General features: G+C 52.5%; 1 protein-coding gene across 1 annotated transcript; it reads left to right on the forward strand.

Annotated features, from left to right (window-relative positions):
* The first annotated feature begins 539 nt into the window (after window positions 1-539).
* On the forward strand, window positions 540-3,668 carry SOWAHA (sosondowah ankyrin repeat domain family member A). Its single transcript, XM_056124271.1, has one exon. The coding sequence runs from the start codon at window positions 811-813 to the stop codon at window positions 2,737-2,739; it is 1,929 nt and encodes a 642-aa protein (XP_055980246.1). The 5' UTR covers window positions 540-810; the 3' UTR covers window positions 2,740-3,668.
* The last annotated feature ends 5,608 nt before the right edge of the window (window positions 3,669-9,276 follow it).

The raw sequence follows: 9,276 nt of genomic DNA on the forward strand, positions 1-9,276 counted from the left end.
TACTCAACAAATATTTGTGAGTAAAAAAAACCCTTCTGCCCACTTCCTTTTGGTTCTTGGGCCACACCTTCTGCTCCAGGCTAGTTGTAGCTCTCTGGATCCAGGGGTTCTCCCCCAGGTTCTCTGGAGACCATGAAGTGCTGGGGATTAAATTTATAACCTGGACCCAACCCTCTGAGCTCTCTCTCTCCAGCAATTAAACCTTAAGCGTGACACGGTTCCCATCCTGCTTCCCCTTCAAGCATATACATGTACATGGGTTGGGAGGAGAGGAAAATATTTTAAAATATTAATGCTAATTTCAGGTGATTTCCCCCCATTTGCTTTCTTAGATGATCCACATTCCCCATGTTTTTCAAAAAATGATCATTTTATCATAAGAAATTTGCTTCTTAAATATGTCTCTTCTAAGCCTCTAATTAATACATTGCCATGCACACCGAATTGTCTTTACTGCAAATCGCTTGCAGTCCTTTTTTCTTACAGGAAACGCAACCCGCATTTGGAAAGGTGTGTGCGGATGGCCTTTAAATAAATGACTGCTTTAAAAAATAATCGCCCGGTATTTCATGGTGGTTCAATATTTCTTACAGAAATAAAAATCCTCTGCTGCAGCCGACCGCGACCGCGGCATCCCTGGGGAACACACCCACCTAGCAACCGGGAGCGGAGCTGGAGCGTGGCGCAGCGCCTTTAATTCCCATTCCCGGGCTGGTGCGGGGGGAGCGCTATGGAGAATTTCCGCTCCCCCACCCCGTCCGCGGCGCTGGTGGCATCTGTCACCTGTAAGGCGAGCACCGCGTGCGGGGGATGGAGCCCGGCGCCCATTGGATAGAGGAGAACGGCAGAAACCTACCCCGGAGCCTGGGGGCCCGGCGGTGGCCGCGCGCCGCGGCCCCCGGCGCCTTTCTCGCCCAGACGCTCGGGCGGCGCGGGGTGATCGAGGTCCAGCCTGGGGGCCACGCCCGCTGCTGCCGGGTGCGAGCGATCAGGTTAGTCTGGGCGGAAGGCGGGCGTGCCACCTGTCCCGGCGGCCGAGCCATGGCGCTGGCCGCCGCCGCCGCTGCTGCGGCCGCCGGGGTGAGCCAGGCGGCGGTGCTGGGCTTCCTGCTGGAGCACGGGGGCCAGGTGCGCAGCTCCGAGCTTAAGAGCCGCTTCAAGCCGCTGCTGGAGGCCGGCGACCCGCGCGGTCGCGCCGCCCGCAAGGACCGCTTCAAGCAGTTCGTCAATGCCGTGGCGGTGGTGCAGGAGCTCGACGGCGTCAAGTTCGTGGTGCTGAAGAAGAAGTTGTGGCCCTGGGAGGGCGCGGGGCCCCAGCCTCAGCCCCCGGGCGACCCCAGCTGCCTGGAGGAACCCACCTCGCCGTCGAAGGTTACCTCCGACCCCCCTGGAGCCAACGCTGCCGGGGAGGCTCCAGCCTTGGCCTCGCCGCCGCGGTCTGGGCCTGGGGGTCTCGCCTCGCCCACAGAGCCAATGGACACCCCCGGGCCCGCTGCCTCCCAGCGTGACCAGCCAACTGCAGAGCTGTCGGGGCCGGCGCTGCAGTCTGGGGGACCCTCGCACCTAGCCCAGCCGTGCCCCGGAGAGTCTGCGGACGCGGCCCCACCGTCTCGGCGGGCAGCGTCGGAGGCGACCTCGTCTGACGTGAACCCGCAGGCCCCAGAACCCGGAGCTGGGACCTCCAGGAAGCCGCCCCCCGCGCCCGCCCGCGCGCCGCCGCCCCCGAAACCCTGCATGCTGCCGGTGCGCTGCGTGCCCGGCCCCGCGACAACGCGCATCCGGGCCGAGGAGCAGGGCCTGCGCCGGCAGATGTCGGAGGAGCCGAGCCCGCGCGCCTCCCCGCTGCTGCTCCGGCGGCTATCTGTAGAGGAGCCGGGGCTGGGGCTGGGCCTGGGGCTCGGCCCCGGCCGCTCCCCGCATTTGAGGCGCCCGTCGCGCGCCGGCCCGCGGCTGCTGAGTCCCGACGCGGACGACGCGCCCGCCGCGCCGCCGCCGGCCGCCGTGCCCCTGGAGCCGGCCGAGCACGAGTGGCTGGTGCGCGTGGCCGGCGGCCGCTGGTCCCACCAGCTGCACGGGCTGCTGCTGCGCGACAGCGGCCTGGCGGCCAAGCGCGACTTCATCTCCGGCTTCACCGCCCTGCACTGGGCCGCCAAGAGCGGCGACCGCGAGATGGCGCTGCAGCTGGTGGAGGTGGCGCGGCGCGGCGGCGCGCGCGTGGACGTGAACGCGCGCTCCCACGGCGGCTACACGCCGCTGCACCTGGCGGCGCAGCACGGCCACGAGGAGGCGGCCGTGCTGCTGGTGAAGCACCTGGGCGCGCAGGTGCGCGTGCGCGACCACAGCGGCCGCCGAGCCTACCAGTACCTGCCGCCCGGCGCCTCGTACGCGCTGCGCCTCCTCCTCGGCGACCCCGGCCTGCGCAGCCCCGAGGCCGAGGCCACCGGCGGGGCCAGCGGCAGCTTTGCGGCCCGGCGCCCGGTCCAGGTGGCCGCCACCATCCTCAGTTCCACCACCAGCGCGTTTCTAGGCGTCCTCACCGAGGACCCCATGTTCCAGGAACTGACCCGCGGCTTGAAGAAATCCAGTTCCTTCAGCAAGTTATTGGGTGCCTCCCCGCTGGTTCCTCGTAAAAAGACCAAGACCCGCGGGGTCCTGCCAGCCTTTGGCGAAATCCCCCGCCGATCTACTACTGCCGGGCCTTTCTCCGGTCTGGTGCCTACTCTGCCACCCACAACCTGACGGGCCCTGAGCCTCCTGGCTGCTCCCTGAAGTCTAAGGTTGTGCAAGTGAATTGCCCGAATCTGGGCCTCCAGCCCGTTTCCCGCCTTGCGCACCGCCACGTGTGGGCCCCTGTGATGGGCCAAGGCCTTTTGCTGGAAGCTCCAGCTGTCTCCAGACAAGGAATGCAACATCCCAGTGAGTGCCTCTGGGGAAGAGCTGCTGGAGGCACGCCTGGACTTTGGGGATTGGGGGGACTTGAAGTTTAGGGTCAAAGGTGGAAGGGGCAGCAGCTGGTCTGGGCCCTCACCTCATGCCTCTGAGCCCATCCACTCCCAAGCCAGATGTAGAGTCTGAGATGTTGGCCGTTTTCAGTTCTAAAGAGATAAGTGGTTTTGTAACTTGGTACTTTTATCCTGTTTATAAATTGAAGTGAGGTAGAATAAGTTTCATAATAATAACCTTTTGAAATGGTATTTTTCCATGTTTAAGCAAAGTGCTCCGGCATTTGCAGTATTTTGCTATTTTGGAATTCTCTTTAAAATAATGATACAAACAAAGGTTATTCTTGACCAACAAAATCTTTAAACACTTATCTACCTCCTTTTAGGCAATGCAGATTCCTGAGTCTTGAACACAGATGAGCATTATGACCATTGTGAATGTAATTCATTTCAGTTATACTGTGAATGCGAAATACTGGGACAAGTGCATCTTGGGAGTAAATGTGACATAACAGAGGAAAAAGACTTGGAAAATACTTTTAATCTTGTGGTTGCCTTGATGGGGAAATATAAACATTTCTTTGCCACTTGTGGGTAGCTATTTTGATGTTGTGAATAATTTTTCAAGTCTGATTTAACTGTGAATTGCACTTTTGTGCTGTATTTCTGAACCTGTAGTTTTTCAAATCTGGCAGAACATTTTAGACAGTAGGTGAATATTCAGGGTTTGGAGCAATAGGACAGTAGGTAGAGTGTTTGCATTGCCAGTGGCCAACCTGGTTCTATCCCCAGCAGCCTGATCCCTGAGCACAGAACCAGGAGTGATCCCTTAACACTGCTGGGTCTGACCCAAAAGCAAACAAACAAATCTTTTTTTAAAAAAAGTAGGTGAATATTCAAAAGAAAAAAATGTCATAGTTGCACATCTGGAGGGTGGGGGAGAAACAAACCTGGTTTAATAGCGATGGACACAGTAAAGGAGCAACAATTTTACATCAATTTTCTCAAAAAAAATTGTGATGATCTATCTTAAAGAATCAGCTGAAAACAGCTTATTCTATGGTAGCAAATGCAGAATCTGCTCAGTGACCTTGCAGAGGTAGCTTCACCCTTCTGGACCATGTTCCTATCTGTAATCAAGAAGGTTTGTAAGATAGTGCCAAGATTTCCGAGGTTCAACACAGCATAATTTTCATGATTTCTTCTCTCTTTTAAAGATGTGGAATCTATTTGTCCAATTTTTTTGGAATTTCAAATTGACAGTGTTTTGCTTTTGCAAATTGTGTCTTGCATGTCATTAGATATATATCAGTGAGGTCTCTGAAATTCTTAAGCCTGTCTTTCATGGAATGTTTTGATATAAGCAAGGAAATAAAGCCTCCCATTTTATTCTTGCTTGTGTGATGATCTAATTCCCTTAATCATTCTATAGCTCAGGGCTGGAGAACAGTACAGTTGTTAGGGAGGGACGTGCTTGTCTTACAAGCAGCTGACCTGGGTCCAGTACCACACATAGTCCTCTGAACACTGCCAGGAGTTACTCCTAAGCACAGAGCCAGGAGTAAGCTCTAAGCACTGGGTGTGTATCCTCCTCCCCAATTTTTTTCTATAGCTCAAAGGATTGAAGTGCAAGCTTTGCATGCTGGAGTCCCAAAACAATCCCTGGCACTGCACGATCCTCTTAATACCATCAGGAACAACCCCAGGGAGAAGGTACCCCTCCCAGTATACTGCCAAAACAAAGAAAGCATTCTACAGCTCTTGCTACTATAATCTTCCTCCCTGCCCCCTCCCACTACTTATTTATTTCTTCATCCTTTTACCTTTTTGTTTATTTGTGTTGTTTCTGGGGTCCCATCTGGCTGCTCTCAAAGTCTATCCCTAGGGCCAGAGATCAAATCTGGGCTTCCTGTATGCAGTGTGCTTCAGCCTTCTGAGCTATTTCTCACACCCATCCTTTCGCCTCTTTCAAATATTATATTATTGGAATAATTTGGATTGCTCTGCAAAACAGAGAATCAATCACAACTCAGACATGGTAGCCAGAAACTGTATGTAGATGTGTACTCTCACATGACCCTTTGTACCTTCCCTGCCTGGAACATTAGCAAAGCAGCATACATTGTTTTAAGATGCAAATTAAATCTGCCTCTGCAGAAAAATTGTGGGAGGAAAAAATTAATCATAGCAATAAAAAAATTAATCATAGCAATAAAAAATTAATCATAGCAGTATGAGTAACTGAAGGTCCAGAAGACAGTGAAATATTACCATATTGGAAATATGGTAAAAGGCTTGACTGGGGCTAGAGGTGTAGGGCAGGGTGCTTGCCGCGCACATGGTCAAACCTGGGTTTTTATCCCTGGCACCCCATAGGGTCCGCTGAGCACTGCCAGGAGTTATCCCTCACTGCAGAACCAGGAACAAGGAGCACAGGCGGGCGTGGCAAAGGAAAAAAAGGAAAAAGAAAAAGACTTGACTAACATGGGAACAAAGGTTAAGAACAGAATGAGCTGCAGCCTCAGGAAAGACAAAATTTAAACAAGCAATAACTAAGGTTTATTGCATAATCAGAGGGAGGGTATATGAAGTGCCAGAGATTTTTGTATTCCAGAAGGGTGTGCTGCAGGCCTTCCAATTGAAGGGTGGACATTTGACAAGGGTCCAGGATTCAGTAGCCTAAAACTCAGTAGTTAGAGAATCCACTGTAGCATATACAAAGGCTATATGCTTTGTAAGCAGGAGGCCCAGATTCAATCCCCAGAATCACATCACCCTCTGGACACTGCAAGGAGTGACCCCTAGCATTATCTGGTATGGCTAGAAAAATATTAAAAAAGAAGAAACCACTGTTTTTTTCTTCAATCCAAAGAAAGCCCTCTGAAACTCTGAAGTCAGTAGGGGAAATAGTTTGAAATGTGTATGGAAAGTTGCAGGGTATGGTCAAAATCAAACCAGAAAAATCTGAGTCCACCTAGGCAGCATTCTCAGTTTTTCCTTTTTTTGTTAGAAATTACTGAACCTTTATTTTTTTTAATCACTTAATCACTTAAGTGATTAAGTGATTAAGTGATTAAAATCACTATTTTTTTTAAATTTTTAAAATTTTTTTTTGCTTTTTGGGTCACACCCGGCGATGCACAGGGGTTACTCCTGGCTCTGTACTCAGGAATTACCCCTGGAGGTGCTCAGGGGACCATATGGAATGCTGAAAATTGAACCCGGGTCTGCCGCGTGCAGAAATTACTGGACCTTTAAAAATGGTTTCATGGACTGGAGTGATCATACAAAGGGTAGGGCGTTTGCCTTGCACATGGCTGATACAGGTTGGGTACCAGCCCTTGATAGGGTCCCCCAATCCCCGCCACTTGTGATCCCTGAGCGCAGAGCCAGAAGTAAGCCAGGTGTGGCTCCAAAACAAAACAATAAAAATTAGAATGGTTTCATAATTCTCTTGCTCAGCAGATAGCTTTTGGTCTTGGATCAAAAGGCCTCACCTTTACATAACTGCCAACACCTGAGCCTGAATCAGGGCGGCCGAAGGAGAGGTGGCCACAGGGGTGAGAAGGATCCACAGGGAGAGGAGGATCCAGATCTAGCGTGCAGAAAGCTACACAAGGAAATAATAAATGAGGCCTTCCTACTGGGAAGCTGGTGACCGGCAGCAATGCCTCCCGCCCCTCCCCGCCCAAGTCGCTCCCTTGCCTAGCTCCCCTTTTGCCCAGTTTGAGCTGATGTCAACCACTTCTGACCTACATTTCCACCCGGGCGCCTGAATTACACGTGAACCAGCAGCACCGGGAGGCGCCCCGGGGTTCCAACGCGCAAAGCAGGACGCGATGTCCCAGGCAGGCTGGTTGAGGACAGATGCCGCTTCTCCACACCCTTTCCACTTGGGTCTGAAAGCGAAACGCACACGAATCCAATTCATTGCAAGGGAGCTGCGGGGGCTCTAGGAGGCCAGCGGGGGAGGCGGTAGGGCTGCTTGTTGCCCAGCAACGGCCTGAGCAAAGTCCGCGCAGCGCCGGGTGTCCCTGCTGGTGCGTACTGCAGGAGGTGAGGGAAGGAAGCGCCAACGAGATTCCTGGAACTCTCCACCGGGGGTAGGGGGGAAACCAAGACTTTTTTGTTTTGGAGCCACACTCGGCGATGCTCAGATGTTACTCCTCACTCTACACTCAGGAATCACTCCCGGCAGTGCTCAGAGGACCATATGGGATACTGGGGATCGAACCCAGGTTCGATCAAGCTCCCTCCCTGCTGAGCTACCGCCCCTAACAACACTGTTTGATGCTAGTGCTTGAGATGAACACCTCTGGCATCCTTCGTCCAGATGTTTCTCACTACCAACGACTTTCCTGCCGCGGACAAAGGGGAAACTGCCTGCCTTTCCACGGCCGACCGGATAGGCTTGCTTTCGGACCAAATCCAAAGACTCCGGCCCAGCGGGGATCCTGCCCAGCCGCGCAAGGGGAAGTCCTTGGGGCTAGCACGGACGGCCCTCGAGTGGCAGAGACTGCGGCGGTCAGTGTAGGCACAGATGTTCAGCACAAGAAGAACAGCGCTCCCTTCTGGCAGCATCCTGAAGAGTGGCAGCCCAGGGGTTCCCGGTCCCCCTGGAGGCCATCGGTGATATGACACCCAACACCTCATTCAGGCTCCCTGAATGCCGCGGAGATGAACTGGGGCTGGAAGGACACAGAGGGCAGATGGAAGGGCAGGCAAAGGTTCTACCTTTAGAGGCTTTTCCCACCTGGTAAGAAAAATCACAGAAGACTCCCATTTCCCACGGAAATACCTAGAACTAAGGGTAGAGCGATAGCACAGCGGGTAGGGTGTTCGCCTTCCAAGCGGCCAACGTGGCCGACCCGAGTTCGATTCCTCTGCCCCTCTCGGAGAGCCCGGCAAGCTACCGAGAGTATTTGATATGCCAGACACAGTAACAACAAAGTCTCCAATGGAGACGTTACTGGGCCCGCTCGAGCAAATCGACGATCAACGGGAGGGCCTTTACCTTAAGGGGAAGATCAGAGTAATGGGACAATAGCCATGCTGAAGCCCGGCTGGCAGGGCTTTCTGGGAGACACACACTTCGTGGGGCCTAACAAGTTGCTGTGCTCCTAAGAGTGTCACAAAGGGCAGAAATAAGTGGACTTCACGCAGAAAGTGTCTGAACATGAGCTTCTCCAGGATGCTGGAGGCCCCCCACCCACAGTGTTCAAAGAAGAGAAGCAAAGCATAATGTTAGAACCCATGGGGTCCTAGCAGGAACCCATATGTTTCTTATAAAAAGGCACAATGTGAGCATTGTTCTGTGCTCAATAGCACGACTGTTATAACTAATGCTTGTGGTATGAAAAAGTCCATTTAAAATTCTCAGCCAGTTGTACTTAGTGACAATCAGCATCAGAAAACAAGCCCAGAAGCAGAAGTTTCTCACTTTGGGGTCAGCTGGCTTTAAACACACATACACAAGACTTGCAGTGTGCCTGGCTTCCAAAAATACACTGAATGTTTGCTTGAACAATGTTCTTGTCCCTGGTGTTTGCAGCTCCAAATAATGGAGCAGATTTTCACGTGTACAGTTGAGAATTTAGCATGCAGTGTACAAAGGACTGATGCAAAAATAGAACAAGAGTGTATGTCCTGTGTTTCATAACTCCCAGCCCACCCCCAGATTAAACTCTCAGCAAACTAAGCTGCCTCTCTAGGCCTTCAGCCCCCACACAGAAGTTTCAGGTACCTCATCAGCTCCCACCCCCAGCTGGCCTCTTCAGTTTTGGCTGACTCAGTGGGATTTCCAAAGGAGAGTTGGATAAACTCAGTTCGTAGCATAATTGGGTTGTTTAGGGAGTGGGGGCTGGGCCACACCAGCTGTGTGCATGGCTCCTTCTTTTCTAGGAAGTAGGCCACACCCAGCAATGCTCATGGGCTCATATGGGGTGCTGGGGATGGAACCTGGTTTGGCCAAGTAGCAAGGCAAGCACCCCACCCTCTGTACTATTTCTCTAGCCCCTCAGGGTTCCTCTTGACTCTGAACTCAGTAGTCACTCTTGGTGGTACCTGGGGAAACACAGACAGTGCCAGGAATCAAACCAGGACTGGTGGTATGCAAGGCAAGCACTTTACCCATGTCCAACTCTCCAGTCTAGTTTACTGAAGGAAGTTCAGAGTCTTGAAATGAACATGCTCAAGTGTCAAGTGTCCTGAACACTTGTTGTGGGTTTTAGAAGCAGAGCATCTGAATCCATTTCCAATTTAGGGAAATTTCTTAGCCTCTCCCCATATATATATATATATATATATATATATATATATATATTGCAGGGTGTGT

This window comes from Sorex fumeus, unplaced genomic scaffold (genome assembly GCF_029834395.1).
Source record: "Sorex fumeus unplaced genomic scaffold, SorFum_2.1 ptg000051l, whole genome shotgun sequence".
Taxonomy (NCBI): Eukaryota; Metazoa; Chordata; class Mammalia; order Eulipotyphla; family Soricidae; genus Sorex; species Sorex fumeus.